We start from the raw sequence: 16,334 nt of genomic DNA, 5'->3' as shown, positions 1-16,334 counted from the left end.
ACTTTCTCTCCATTTCCATTTACCCACTGTGAATTCTCCTCAACAGTAGCAGTTTGCTAAGGATGTTGAATAATTTTAAGTCATTTTTTCAGCCATTTGTGTTTACTTTATTGAGAATTCTCTGTTGAGATCTGTATACTGGTTTTTTTAATTGTCTAACTTTGGTTTTTGAAATCAGTTATTTTTTTTAACTTTTAAACATATTTTGAATATTAACCCTCTATCTAATATGAAGCTGGGAAAGAAAATTTACAGTTCAGTAGATAGCCACCTTGTCCAAATGATGGTGTCCTTTGCCATGCAGATTTTCATTGTCATTTCATTGTCATGAGATCCCAGTTGTTAATTGTTGATCATGGTGCCTGTCCTATTGGTGTTAAGCTCAGGAAGTCATCCGTGTCAATGATTCCATGTTTAGTCTCTGTTTTCTCATCTTTCAGGTTTAGTGTACCTGGTTCTATGTGAACATTGATCCATTTGGAGTACATTTCTGTGTGGGGTGATAAGTATAGATCTATTTACATTATAGATCTATTTTACGCAGAGTCATTCAGTTTGCCTAGCACCATTTGTTCATGATGCTATTTTGTTTCCAATTTGTTTCTGGCTTTTTTTTTTTTATCAAAAATTATGTTTCGCTTTTTCGCAACGGGTTTGCCGTCAGAACGCAGGTGTTGTGAAAACCACCGCTAATTCAAAGCCAAAATGGGAAAGGAAAAGACTCACATCAACATCGTCGTCATTGGACACGTCGATTCCGGCAAGTCCACTACAACCGGCCACCTGATCTACAAATGTGGTGGAATCGACAAACGAACCATCGAGAAGTTTGAGAAGGAGGCTGCGGAGATGGGAAAAGGCTCCTTCAAGTATGCCTGGGTCTTGGACAAACTGAAAGCTGAGCGTGAGCGTGGTATCACTATTGACATCTCCCTGTGGAAGTTTGAGACCAGCAAGTACTATGTTACTATCATTGATGCCCCAGGACACAGAGACTTCATCAAAAACATGATTACAGGCACATCACAGGCTGACTGTGCTGTCCTGATTGTTGCTGCTGGTGTTGGTGAATTCGAAGCTGGTATTTCCAAGAATGGGCAGACCCGTGAGCATGCACTTCTGGCTTACACCCTGGGTGTGAAACAGCTTATTGTTGGTGTCAACAAAATGGATTCCACCGAGCCACCCTACAGCCAGAAGAGATACGAGGAAATTGTTAAGGAAGTCAGCACCTACATTAAGAAAATTGGCTACAACCCTGACACAGTAGCATTTGTGCCAATTTCTGGTTGGAATGGTGACAACATGCTGGAGCCAAGTGCTAATATGCCTTGGTTCAAGGGATGGAAAGTCACTCGCAAAGATGGTAGTGCCAGTGGAACCACCCTGTTGGAAGCTTTGGATTGCATCCTGCCACCAACTCATCCAACTGACAAGCCTCTGCGACTGCCCCTCCAGGATGTCTATAAAATTGGTGGCATTGGGACTGTCCCTGTGGGCCGAGTGGAGACTGGTGTTTTAAAACCTGGCATGGTGGTGACCTTTGCTCCAGTCAACGTGACAACAGAAGTAAAGTCTGTTGAAATGCACCATGAAGCTTTGAGTGAGGCTCTTCCTGGGGACAACGTGGGCTTCAATGTGAAGAACGTGTCTGTCAAAGATGTTCGACGTGGTAACGTTGCTGGTGACAGCAAAAATGACCCACCAGTGGAAGCTGCTGGCTTCACTGCTCAGGTGATTATCCTGAACCACCCAGGCCAAATTAGTGCTGGCTACGCTCCTGTACTAGATTGTCACACAGCTCACATAGCATGCAAGTTTGCTGAGCTTAAAGAAAAGATTGATCGTCGTTCTGGCAAGAAGTTGGAAGATGGACCGAAATTCTTGAAATCTGGTGATGCAGCCATTGTTGATATGGTTCCTGGCAAGCCCATGTGCGTCGAGAGCTTCTCTGACTATCCTCCACTGGGTCGTTTTGCTGTTCGTGACATGAGGCAGACAGTTGCTGTGGGTGTCATCAAAGCTGTGGACAAGAAGGCTGCTGGAGCTGGCAAGGTCACCAAGTCTGCCCAGAAAGCTCAGAAGGCTAAATGAATATTATCCCTAACACCTGCCACCCCAGTCTTAATCAGTGGTGGAAGAACGGTCTCAGAACTGTTTGTCTCAATTGGCCATTTAAGTTTAATAGTAAAAGACTGGTTAATGATAACAATGCATCGTAAAACCTTCAGAAGGAAAGGAGAATGTTTTGTGGACCATTTTTTTTGTGTGTGGCAGTTTTAAGTTATTAGTTTTCAAAATCAGTACTTTTTAATGGAACAACTTGACCAAAAATCTGTCACAGAATTTTGAGACCCATTAAAGCAAGTTTAATGAGAAAAAAAAAATATGTTTCTATGGGTATGTGGATTTATGCCTGTGTCTTCAATTTGATTAACTCATCAATCTGTTTTATGCCAGTTCCCGGTTGCCTTTATCACTATAGTTTGGTTGTATAGCTTGAGTTCAGGAATGGTGAGAACTTACACAGTTGAAGTTTTTTTTTTCTTTTGTTTTGTTTTTTGTTTTTTTTTTTTTCTTCAATCTTGTTTTGTAACTGTGTATGTTTCCACAAAAAACTGAGAATTTTCCTTTCTATACCTTTGAAGAATTGTGGGAGAATTCTTGATAGGGATTACTTTTGATAGGATGGCCAGCTTTACTATGTTAATTCTTACTCAGCCATGAGTGTGGAAAATCATTCATCATCTGATATATTCTTCAATTTCTTCAAAGACTTGAAGTTTACGTCATCCTAGTCTTACACTTGCTTGGTTAAAGTTACATCAATATTTTACATTATATGAGGCTATTGTAAAAAGTGTTGTTTCCATGATTTTTTTCTTTATTCTATTTGTCATTTGTGTGTAAGAATAATACTGAGTTTTGTGAGTTAATTTTTTTAGCCAACTACTTTGCTAAAATTGTCTATCAATTTTAGGTTTTCCCTCGAGGATTATTAAGTCTCACTTATGTATACTATCATATCATCTGCAAATAAAGATACCTTAAGTTCTTCCATTCTTATTTGAATCTCGTTGATCTCCTTTAGTTTATTACTATAGCTAAGACTTCAGTGCTATTTTGGATAGACAAGAAGAGAGTGGAGCACCTTGTCTTGTTCCTAATTTAAGTTGAATTGCTTTGTAGTTCTTTTCACTTAAGTTGATATTCACTATGGGCTTGTGGTAAATGGCCTTCATTATATTTAGGTATGCACTTTGTATGCCTAATCTCTCCAGGACTTTTATCATGAAGCGTTTTGTCAAAGGCCTGTTGTGCATCTAAAGAAATGATTATGTGCTTGTTTTTCTTTCAGTGCGTTAATCAGGTGGATTGCATTGAAACCATTTCTTATATTGAAATATCCCTGCATCACTGGAATGAAGCCTACTTGATCATGCTGAATAATCATTTTGGTGTGTTTTATTACATAGTTTTACATTGTGTTCATAAAGGAAATTGATTTGTAATTTTCTCTCTTTTTTGGATCTTTTTGTAATTTGGGTATCAAGGTAACTGTCCTCATAAAATGATTTGAGCAATGTTCCTTCTGTTTCTTTTATGTGGAGTAATTTGAGGAGTATTTACTTTAATTCTTCCTTGAAAGTCTGTTAAAATTTTAAAAAAGAACCATCTGACGCTGGGTGCTTTTTGGTTGGGAGACTTTAAATAACTGTTTTGATTTTAGGAGGGGTGATAGGCTTATTTAAATTGCTTTTGTAATCTTGGCTTAACTTTGGTAAGTGATATTTATCTAAAGAATAATTTCCATTTATTTTAGATTTTCCAATTTGATAGAGTACAGACTTTTAAAGTATGCCCTTATGACTCTCTTGATTTCTGTATCTGTTGTTATGTCCTCTTATGGATTCTGATCTTATTAATTTGTATATTTTGCTGCCTTTTAGCAAATTTGGAGATTTTGCTCATCTTTTTGGTTGTCTCAAAAAGGGAACTCTTTGTTTTATGAATTGTTTGTATTGGTTTTTTTCTGTTTATATTTTATTGATTTTTAAGTCCTGAGTTTGATTATTTCTTAACATTTTTTTTACTTGTTTGTTCTGCTTTGTTTGTGCTTTCTATTAAGCTTTCTGGTATGTTATTAAGTTGCTAGAATGAGATCTGTCCTGTTTACTCACGTAGGCAATTATTGCTATGATCTTACTTTTTAGAACTGCTCTCATTTTGTTCCATAAGTTTTGGTATAACACGTATTTGTTTTCATTCAGTTCTGTAATGTCTTTTTTAAAATTTATTTTTACTTTAAAATTTCCATCTCTTCCCCTTCACCCATTTCCCTCCCCTTTCCCCCCCTCCCTCCCCCTCCCTCTCCAGTCCAAAGTGCAGTCTGGGTTCCCTGCCCTGTGGGAAGTCCAAGGTCTTCCCCCCTCCATCCAGGTCTAGGAAGGTGAGCATCCAGACTAGGTTCCCACAAAGCCAGTACATGCAGTAGAATCAAAACCCAGTGCCATTGTCCTTGGCTTCTCAGTCAGCCCTCCTTGTCTGACATGTTCAGAGAGTCCGGTTTGATCACATGCTCCATCAGTTCCAGTCCAGCTTGCTTTGGTGAGCTCCCATTAGTTCAGCCCCACCGTCTCAGTCGGTGTTACTTATTTACATTTTGACCAACTTTTCATTCAACAGAGTATTTTTTTTTCTGTTTCCATGAGTTTGTAAGCTTTTTGCTGTTTCTGTTATTGATATTCAGCTTAGTCCGTAGCAGACTGATGGATGCAGGGGATTATTTCAATTTCTTGTTTCTGTTGTAACTTGTTTTATGTCTGAGTATGTGATCAATTTTAGAGAAATTCCATGAAGTGCAGATAAGAGTATACATTCCTTTGTGTGAAATGTTCTGGAAATATCTGTTAAGGATATTTAGCTTATAATATGTGTTAGTTCCAGTATTTCTTTGCTTTATTTTTGTCTAAATGACCTATCTAGACACAGAGTAGGGTACTGAAGTTTCCCACTATCAGTGTTTAAAGGTCAATGTGTTATTTAAGCTGTAGTAGTATTTCCTCTACAAACTTGGTGCCCTTGGGTTTAGGACATAGATGTTAATAATTGAAATGTCATCTTGGAGGATCATATTTCTTCGATGAATATGTAGTGTCTTTCCCTATCTTCTGATTAGTTTTGGCTTCGAGTTTATTTTTTTCGTTACTAAAATGGCTATACCAGTTTGTTTCTTTGGTTCATCTCCTTGGGAAATCCTTTCTCCAGACTTTAAATGAAGGTGATGTCTATCTTTGATGTTGAGGTGTGTTTCTTGGATGCAGTAAAAGAATGGGTCCTGTTTTCACATCCATTTTGTGTTGAATTAACATATGTTGAGAGATATCAATGACCAATGAGTTTTGTTATTTTGGTGGTGGTGGTAGTAGTTGTGTGTGTGTGTGTGTGTGTATGTGTGTGTGTGCATATGTGTGTGTATTGCAATTCCTTTGCTTTGATAGTATTCAATAATCAATTTCCTATGTATGTATGGTTGTATTTAATCTCCTTAGTTTGGAGTTCTTCTTTTGCCACCTTCTGTAATGCTGGATATGCAGATAAATATTTAGTAAATTTGCTTTTCTCGTTGAATATCTTATTTTCACCATCTATGGTTATTGAACATTTCCCTGGGTATAGTAGTATAGGTTGGCATCTGTGGTTTCGTAGAGTATATAACATGTCTCTCTATGACCTTCTGGCTTTCAGAGTCTCCAGTGAGCTGTCAGGTTTAATTCCAATAGGTATACCTATATATGATACTTGGTCTTTTCCTCTTGCACTTTAAATATTCTTTCTTTGTCCTGTATATTTAGTGTTCTGATTAATATGTGTTAAGGGGCCATTCTTTTCTGGTCCAATGTATTTGGTGTTCTATATGCTTCTTGTACCCTATAGACATCTCCTTATTTATGTTAGGAAAAATTTCTTTTATGATTTTGCTGATGATATTTTCTGGGCCTTTGAGTAGGGAATTTTCTCTTTATTATATTATTATTCTTAGATTTCACAGTGTCCCATATTTTCTGGAGTTTTTGTGTTAGAACTTTTTTTTTTTTTTTTTTTTAGATTTAACATTTCCTTTGTCAAAGAGGAAAGAAGGTCTCTAAAAGGCTTTCTACCTCAGAGCTGGGTATAAGGCTGGGAGAGACTGAATCTGAAGGAGCAGAAGGAGAGGTGTGGATACCCACTCAGTCTCCTTGTTGTTCGTGTAGGAGTGGCACTGTGTTAGCAGGGAGTGCTTCCTGAAGTTGGTGATGGGACAAAGCAACTAGATGGGATAGGGAGGTTAGAAGTGAAAGACCTTTGGGTTCCACAGGAGGTCAAAACATGGGAGGGGGCCAAGAAAGACTGCCACATGTATTTGGCTACAGAACTTGGAATAAGACTGGAGATTGGACATGGGAAACAGAGTTATAATGATACATTCAATTTGAAGAACAGTACATCTATAATAATTTCTGAGGCCAGGCCACATAAACACAGCAGGTTGTTTTCTATTATTGTTGTTTGTTTGTTTTTACCTTTCTCTCTCTTACTCTTTCTTCCTCAGTTTGTTTCTTGGTCTAGTCTCTTTTGTGATTGTTGACCCTGAGAACTAAACTGAGAACTAAGTCCTTCTGCTAATATGAGTCCAAGAACACACGGGGAAAGGCCTTTGGTCTCATTGTGGCCTGATATGAGAGTGAGCAAGGCTCCAGATAATTGCAGCTTTGAGCCATGGTAACCTTTGCCAGGTGGAACCAAGAGCTGCTTCTCTCGCCAATATCTGACCAAATTGCCCATTAATGAATAAAATAAATATCATCATTGCTTTGACTGAATGACATTTTTTAAATGAAGTTTTTCCTGTAATACGAGGGAAGGCAGTGTGAAAATTTTCTATTTGATCATTGAAAAACTGCTTACAAAAATGTATGAGAGGCATACACAAGCCAACTTAGTATTTGGCAGATACTTTGCAAAATTATTCTCTAGCTAAAAACAGTTGTGTGTGTTATTTTTCCTTTCATTGCCTGAGATTCTTAAAGATGAACTACAGAACTATCTTACAATTGGAGAGATTAAAAACTAATAATTGTAGATAGAGATGATTAAGAGCAGTAGCTGCTCTATTAGGAGGACCAGAGTTCAGATCCAGCACCAACATTTGGCAGCTCACAAACATCTTGGTCTCCAGCATCAAGGGGATCCCATCTTTTGGGCCTCCACAACTCTCACACAACATGTGACACACATAAATAATAAAAGTAAATCAAAAAATAATTTAAGCCGGGCGGTGGTGGCGCACGCCTTTAATCCCAGCACTCGGGAGGCAGAGGCAGGCGGATCTCTGTGAGTTCGAGGCCAGCCTGGTCTACAAGAGCTAGTTCCAGGACAGGAACTAAAAAGCTACAGAGAAACCCTGTCTCAAAAAATCAAAAACAAACAAACAAACAAACAAAAACTTAAAAAAAATTAAACATTAAACATGTTATGAGTTTCAAGAAAGTAAAATCTTAATAGATGTCATCAATTACTTCATTATTTCAATTGACAATATCTAATTATCATCCTCTATGCTTCACAGATTCAGTGGTTTCCAGAATGATAATGGTGGACAGCAGACATTCGATTCCATGTAAGCTGGAATGTCAACATAACAACTCATTGTTTTGTTTCTGTCTGATTCTGTTTTGTTTCTTTACATTGATATTTAGATTCTTAATAATGTGTGAATTTCATTTCCTAATTTTTCTTCTTCCTTTCTCCATTGTATGTCTTCCTAACAGGTAGTGATTTTTTTCAGAAAATAATTTTGATTATGGTTAGTCAAAACTTTAGATTATTGTCCTCTGTCATCTTAGAAAGCTTCTCTATAAAAATCTTTCTTCTTACAAGGAAAGTTGTCTATATTCTTTTTTTACTGAACTCACCTTCTTCGATCTTTCTGCCATATTCCATTCTGTAGTCTGTTAACACACTTAAGAATGATATTGGAACCCTTATCATAGTCTACAGACATACTGGGATTATGTACCCTTTTATTCATAGCTTCTATAGTCCCAAACTAACTAAAGGAGTCATTCTGTTGTGATTAAGGTGATACAGGAGGACAATATAAGGCAAACAGAATTTAAAAGGCTAGAGCTTCTGAAAAAGGAAGTTCATTCTGAGAAAAGAAGGACTACTGGAAAATACTCTAACTTCTTTAGTGAGTCTTAATCCTTTTATACATCACTTCCCAGTGGAACTAAAATGCTTGTAGCTCTAAATTATTATAAGCACAGATCACTAGGTTAAGTGTCGGCTTAACATAATCTGGAATCAGTTAGAAGATAAGCATCCAGGTACAGAGGTGACAGATTATTTAGCCTCTGGCCTACCTGTCAGGTATGTAATGTTGATGACTCTGAGGTGAGAAGACCCTTCACAACAGAGGACAGTATAATTACTTGGTTTTACACCGCCACAACCAAGAATCATGAACTAAAATTAAAAAGAATGTTGCCAAATGAGCTTCTGTGTTTCTTATTCTCTTTGTCTCTGTCTTGACTACAAAAGCAATGTGGATTATAAACTCAAAGTATGAAGGAGAACTTAGCCTTCCGTCCCTCGAGTTACTTTTGTGAAAGTATTTTATCACAGCAATAAGAAACATAATGAAGTCACTGTGTGTTGTATTCTTTCCTTATAAGTTGATGTTTTATTTATCTTTCCATTTCCTGTTTAACTAATTTCCTATGTTTTCTGTTGAAATTGTACCTGATGTATTTAAAATTACATCAATTACAATCACATGAATTTGGATTCTTCTCACTTTTCTTCTTTCCTACTGTTATTATTTTAGGGTACAATTCTTTGCTTTACGTATCTTTACATTATTAGTCATTTCTGTAGAATGAAATATACACTCATCACATTTTTTTAAAATAAATAAATTCTGAAGTATCCAAAATCAATTTTATTTTTGATTGGACAACTGGAGTTTGTTCTCATAAACCATGTACCATTTGGTATGGATGATTCTTTCACTGATTTTTTGTTTGTTTGTTTGTGAGAAACAGTTTTGTGTGTGTGTGTATTTCTGGATGTTCTAGAACTAGTTCTCTATTCCAGACTGGCCTAGAACTCACAGAAATCCGCCTACCTCCATCTTCTAAGAGCTGTAATTAAAAGTGTACAGCACCACCATCAAACAATGATTATTTCTTTATTACTGTGTCTGTGTCTAGGAGAGAGAACTCCATGTATAATATATGGAGGTCAGAGACAACACTGTGGAAGATTTGTCTTTCCAGTCACTTTTATTTGTAGACAGTGTTTCTCTGTAGCTTTTTTTTTTTTTTTTTTTTTTTTTTTTTTTTTGGTTTTTCGAGACAGGGTTTCTCTGTGGTTTTGGAGCATGTCCTAGAACTAGCTCTTGTAGACCAGGCTGGTCTCGAACTCACAGAGATCTGCATGCCTCTGCCTCCCGAGTGCTGGGATTAAAGGCGTGTGCCACCACCGCCCGGCTCTCCTGGGACTAGCTCTTTTAGCCAAGGCTGACCTCAAACTCACAGAGATCTGCCTGCGTCTGTCTCCTGAATTCTGGGTTTAAAGATGTGCACCACCACTGCCCAGCTCCACTCACTTTTGTATGGGTTCCAGGTATTAAACTCAGGTGTCCAGGTTCCAGTGCAAGTGCAGTCACACACTAAGCTGTGTTACCATATCTAGGGCAGAACTTTTAAAGGAAAAGACAATAGAACCCTTCATAGCACAACACTACATTACCTCATGTATTCAGAGGCAATGGTTTATACTTCTAATTTTTACAGCAACTGTACATAGAAATAAAGTTGATGAAGGAAACCTTAAATACAATGTCAAACATTTGGTTTGGGAAATAATTATTCTTAGAAGAAGTTGACTAGCAGTGAAAAGTAGGACACTATTGATTTACAGATTCAAACAAGTGGTCTCTTTAGGAGGTCAGGAAAATTACATTTCTAATATGTGGTCTTGTCAAATTTTACTACAAATATTGAGTGTGTTTTACCAGTTTTAGGTAGTGGAGGAGTGAGGAAAAAAGGTCAATTTCTGTTAGAATTTGATTTGCAACTTTTTTTTTTAATTTGCCAACTGGTCATATTTTTCTATGAACATTTTTGTAAAAGAAAAACATAACTTTTCACAGTTGTCATGAAATAATTTAATTTATTATGGCAAAAGTAGTAAGGAATAGATTCCCACTGAGTACCCTGTCACAATTAATGCTTTTGTAAAAACACCCAGTGTCTGAGTTCTTGATTCATACCGTCTACTGCTACATGTCATTTGATGTAGTTTGGAGCAGCTGAGATTTGCTATCATTGTATATTTAAAATTTTTTCTCTTCCTTGAAAATATTGTATTTCTAGTTAAGAAATTCCTGAACACAGCTAATGACTGCAGAGAGATAGAAGATTAACCTCTTCAAAGAATAAACTTCCTGATAGTGGTCAGTCTGCAACCATATACACATAAATGACAAAAAGAGACTCAACACTTTGTATTTATTTGTATGTGTGAGAGTGTGGATGTGTGTGTATAAAAGGGATTATCAATTTTAGATTGGGGGCACAGAGAAAAAATTGGAGGGAGGATAGGGAAAGGGGTTATGATGTCATAATGTTTTAAGTGAAATATATTTAAAATTTGTTAAAAGAAGTTCCTAAATATTCCAGTGTAGTAAAGCACCCTCCATACCTTCTGTAAATACTTTGGGGCACATAATACTGAAAAGGATGACCATCATCAGCCCAAAACTCTGTTTCTATTCGTGACGGAATGTCTCTTCATGTTTGAATGTATATATATATATATGTGTGTGTGTGTGTGTGTGTGTGTGTATACACACACATTTTACTAGAACATTTGAAATACAGTCTACTCCATACCAATCTATACTGAGTTCTTATACAACTATATCACATTTAAAGACATCCAAGCAAAATTGACTAATAAAAATATAACAAAACCTTTTTTATTTTACTGCTAATATTTTATCAGCTATGTGCTTGTATAACAATTAAGTCAAGAATTTCTAGTAAATGAATGTCTAATAAAGCCTGTATTTCTAAAGTAAGAACATTTTAAAGCTATGAACAAATGAAAATAACCAGAGAAACTATTTTGTTTTCTTCTAATAATTTTTTATTTTTTATAAATAATATCATTCAAAATTTCCACTTTCTCCCCTCCTCCCATGGCCCTCCCATTCCCCCACTCACCATCCCCTCCCATTAGTCCTAAGAGAGGGCAGGGTATCCTGCCCTGTGGGAAGTCCAAGGTCCTCCCCCCTCCATCCAGGCTTAGGAAAGTGTGCATCTAAATAGACTAGGATCCCAAAAAGCCAGTGCATTGCAATAGAGACAAATCCCAGTGCGATTATCATTGGCTCAGAGAAACTATTTTGTGCAGTTTAATATAACAAGATTTAGCATAGATTAATATATTCTTAGATCGATATGTATTGATAGAGAACATATAACACTTACAACTCTTCAAAGCTCAATAAATAATCACAGATTGAGCAGTTCTTAAAATCGAAAATACTCAGAGCATGGGTTCAGCTGATCCAGTCTAGTGCAGGTTGTGGAAGCTAGGCCCCTAGACATCAAGCTCAGCCCTATAAAATAAAAAGTCCGAGCTCAGGAAATCCCCACTCTGTTGAGCGCCACTCCCCAAGAAGCCCTATAAAATCTCTGTCCTCTGCTCAGGTCTCTGTTGCGTCTTGCCTGAGCAGAGGCAGCCACCCTACTAGCGTTTACCTTCCAATAAATCTCTTAAGAGAGATTTGTTGTGTAGTGTGAAATCACATGTAGATAGGCGTGCATCACACAGACATACACAGTTTCCCTACCATCACAATGGCTCATTGAGTCCTAGAAATAATATTATTTAAATGACTACTCAACTAAAAACACCTTAGTGATTCAACGTAATGTCAATGAAAATTATCATAACATTCTTAATAGAAATTAAAAAAAAAAACACCTCTACAGAACATTAACCAGAAAGCATCCTGTGAAAATGTTCTAGCTCTGAATAGAAAGGCTTCCTTATTGCAAGGATTATCATTCTGCTCCAGAGAAAAAGATTTTCTAAATGTAAGTGTTACAGCTCTGATCTAGAGAGGAAGGGTTCCTCAATGCAAGTGTTCCAGTTTATAGGGCAAAGGTATTCTGGCTATAGGGAGCCAAAAAATACCATAGTCACACTACGCAACAAATGTCTCATAAGAGATTTATTGGGAGGGAAAACGCTAGTAGGGTGGCTGCCTCTGCTCAGGCAAGACACAGCAGAGACCTGAGCCTAGGACAGGGATTTTATAGGGCTTCTTGGGGTGCGGAGCTCAACAGAGTGGGGATTTCCAGGATCAGCACTGGTAAGATTTTAGTTTCTGAGCTTGGACTTTTTATTCTATAGGGTTGAGCCTGGTCACCTGCTTCTGGAAGGACTGGTCCTTAGGGTGTTCTGTGGGTACAACCTTGTGGTTGGAGGTCGCCAGGGCCAGGGAATGGTCACTTACAGGCTCTGAGTAACTTATGTACTGGAGTTATATAAACCTTCCTGAGTAAATAATAATACTGCAGCGATTATCATTGCATATATCAAATTATGTTATTGAGAAATTAATAAAACCATATGGTACTGACACTAAAAGAGAGACTTAATCCAATGGAACAAAACAGAAGGCTCAACCATGAACATATTTAACTACAGACATCTGGTCAACGATTCCAACATCATATTCTGGAGAAAGTATAGCATATTCAACAAAGCAAAAGGCCACTGGAGAAATGGATGCTCCCATACAAAAGAATGAAGGTAGCACTGTTTCTATTACCCTGCACAAATATTAATTCCAAGTGGATCAAATATATCAGCTTGAAATCTGGAACAGTAAAATTGTTAGAAGAACACTTGGGAAGTATCCTTTAAGATATAGGTGAGGTGTAGGAACTGATTTTCATTATATATGGTTTTTCCAAACCATAGGATATACATCACCAATAGTGGATCCTAACTGAGTGTATGGAATGTACTAACATATACATATTAGCTCTGGTTAACCACTTGTAACAAATATTTCACTCTTTTGTGGAAGTTTTTAATTAGGGGTTCATACATCTCAGGAGGGAGAGTGGTGGATGTGGATTTATTTTTTAAACAGTTGACCATTTAGATAGTGATTGTAGATGATTTCAAATATTGAGCTTTACTCACACAAAATGTAGTGTGCATATACAAAGTGTTTCATGTTATTAGCTAGTTCCTATGTATTCTATTTATTATTTTAAGTTATATTACCCAAGTTTGATCGGCATTGCAAATAATCCTTTTAAAAATTATTTTGATGTGTGTTCATGTACATGTGAATGTGTGTATCTGTGTTTGATGTGTATGTGTGTGTTTAATGTCATATACATATATATATGTATGCATGGGTCTATGCTTATTTGGGGGAGATCAAAGGAAGTATTGGGTTCCCTCTTTCCTTGTTCCTTTGAGTCAGAGTCTCTTTTTGTTCATGGAGCATAGTGAAATCCAGGAACTTTCAGAAATTCTCTCTCCAACTATATCATTGCTAGGTTTATAAATACGAGGAACTGTCTGGCTCTTATATGAGTGCTGGTATATAAACTTTAATTTTCATGCTTATAACAACATAACCACTGAGACATCTTTACAGTCTATGGCTAAAATTTGTTTATTTTTGGTAATTTCTCACATATACACCTCCTATTCTTTCCTTATAGAACTTTAATACATCTGAGTCACTCACCACACACTCAACTGTCAAAGTCCCAGATGGCAAACAACTACAAATAAACTACTTTCCCCATAGTCTCACAGATTCATGAAAACCAACAATTCATTTTAGATTTCAAAAACTGAGATACAGTTACTTAGCATGGGTCACATTGCTAAGCCATTTGAAGCAGCTTCCCCTTGCTGTGGTTTCTTCCCTGTTCTCATGGCCCTGTGTGTATTTTCCTAGAGACGTTTCTTTCCTTCATAGCTGTTAAGAATAAAGAACCCAGAAACCTGAAACATGGTGGCACTGTAGTAAAAATTACTGCTGTTGTCTGGGAACATGGGCATAAGCAATTGTTATTTAGGATTGGTTGTACAGGAATACAGGCATTTAGCATAGTAAGGCACATGAACTTCATGAATTATTTACCTTTAAATATTGAATTACTCAGACCTTTTATCCCCCATCTGCCTAAGTGACTGCCATCAGAGGAAGAGGTTTAATGTCTATTCTCATGTCTAGTGTTATCTTCTCCCTTTTTTCTTGTCTTCTCTTGTCTTGACTTGTCTTTTCTCCTCTCCTCTCGTCTTCTGTTCTCTTCTCTTGTCTTCTCTTTTCTTGTCTTCTCTTCTCTTCATGTCATGTTTGATTTATTATTTCCCTCTCCTCCTCTACTTCATTTTTTCATTATGCATTTGAATAGCAAAAGAAAGCATAATATAGACTACCTTTTAAATGATTTTCAGCATTTATTCTCTGCTTATATATGCCTTATTGTGAAGAATCTATTCATTACTGAAATACTAAACTGTGCCTTAGCATTATAATTTTTATCTATTGAACTTTGTTTCTTTTGTTACCTTACCAATATTTTCTTTTTATTATTCTGTACTCAGAAAAATGTATTTGTTATTCAAATTTGCTTTAGAAGTTGTAAACTCTTAGGTGTTAGACGTAAATGGCTAATTATACTTCAATATGCTTTATTCTAATTATAATCAATTACAGTTCATGTTTATATTGTAAAATAATTATAGTTAGTATTACCATATGTCTAATTTCAGTACAAGTATTTACTTTTGCTTGAAAACTGTTGCAAGTGATTTTACATTTGCAGGAACTATTTGCTCATTAATAATTTTTTCTATGAATTCACTTTGTACCCACAGAAAGAAATATGTAGTGTAGCTAAGAACTCTTGAGTGATCTTCCTGTCTCTACTTCCCAAGTTCCAGAATTAAAGGTGATTCTATTAGAAGCTATTTTTCAGAAAACCGCAATAAAGAATACAATAACATCTATTATTATTTCATTCTTTCATGGTCTTTTTCATGAAAAACATATTTTCTGGAATTCTGATTTTGGTGTTATATATTGACAACTAAAAGACAAACAAAACATATGAAGTATTAAAAAACATAAAGATGTCATGGTTCAGCAGGCAAATACACTTGATGGAGTATGAACTTGCTATAAAAGTCATATTAGAACTAATATAATTTTTGAAAATCAAGATAAAGAACTGAATTAGCATTCATTAACCTTTGTTGATTGTTTTTATAGTATTGTTTAAGATGAAGATGAAGTCTATAGTGTACAAAGAACTTCTGGGTCCAAAAGATCTTCTGGCTTTAGCCTCTCTAGTAACTAGAACTACGGATGCAGCCCACTGTGTCTAGCAATTTCTAGCTGATTTTAAATGAGGAATATAGCAACTTATGTATCCATGAACAACCTGCATTCTTATTTTTACTTTTTATTTTTTGGCAATTTCATACATGTGTGTAATGTATTCTGATTATGCCTATACCCTCTCCTACCTCCTTCCCACTCCTATTATCCCCTCTTCTCAACTTGTTTATTGCCTGTATTGTTGACTTTTGACTTTGTTTATAACCTACTTAGTTTAAGGAAGACCATCTCTAGATCACAGGATTGCAATTATCCACTTGAGCCTAAAAGTGTAATGAAGCAATAAATCTTTTTTTTTTTCTCTCCTGAGTCTGTTTGTAAGAAATAGCTAAGTGGTGAGATGTGGTCTAATTTTAAATTTGGGAAATATAATGGAAGGTAGAATTCAACTTGTATCCAGTGGATACATATTAGGAAACTCTGTGACTCTAAAAGTAGTCACTAATACCTTTTAGCCTCTGTACATTATGAATTTGTACAGGATATCACTTTTTAATGCTGAGACTGTATATTTGGCATCCAGCTCAGATGTTGTCATAGATATGGAGGGAGGATTCCAGTGAATGCTGTTGATCTGAACCACAATAGAAGGTCCTAAATTCTCCCCTGCCAGTGAAAACTTCTAGCAGCTCTAAACTTTAAGTTAATCTACCTGAAATATAGAGACAGAGAAAAGAGAAAGAGAAATCATTTTCATTTTTCTAAACTTTATATTCATGATCATATTCTCTTACTCTTCTTATTAAATTCCTTGAAGTTCAGCAAAGTTTGTTAATACAGACCTTATTAAAACTGTTGATTTGTGAAGAACTCTTAGGGCAAGACTTCAAATATTTCA

General features: G+C 36.3%; 1 protein-coding gene across 1 annotated transcript; it reads left to right on the top strand.

The window, feature by feature from the left end:
• The first annotated feature begins 644 nt into the window (after positions 1 to 644).
• On the top strand, positions 645 to 2,380 carry LOC130882470 (elongation factor 1-alpha 1-like). The gene has a single exon (XM_057782600.1). It carries the CDS (start codon positions 706 to 708, stop codon positions 2,092 to 2,094), a length of 1,389 nt encoding a protein of 462 aa, XP_057638583.1. The 5' UTR covers positions 645 to 705; the 3' UTR covers positions 2,095 to 2,380.
• The last annotated feature ends 13,954 nt before the right edge of the window (positions 2,381 to 16,334 follow it).

Source organism: Chionomys nivalis, chromosome 10 (assembly GCF_950005125.1).
Source record: "Chionomys nivalis chromosome 10, mChiNiv1.1, whole genome shotgun sequence".
NCBI lineage: Eukaryota > Metazoa > Chordata > Mammalia > Rodentia > Cricetidae > Chionomys > Chionomys nivalis.
This window is presented reverse-complemented; position numbering and strand designations above follow the sequence as displayed.

Coding starts and splice junctions, on each gene's coding strand:
- LOC130882470 (XM_057782600.1), top strand. CDS start 706: ATGGGAAAGGAAAAGACTCACATCAACATCGTCGTCATTGGACACGTC.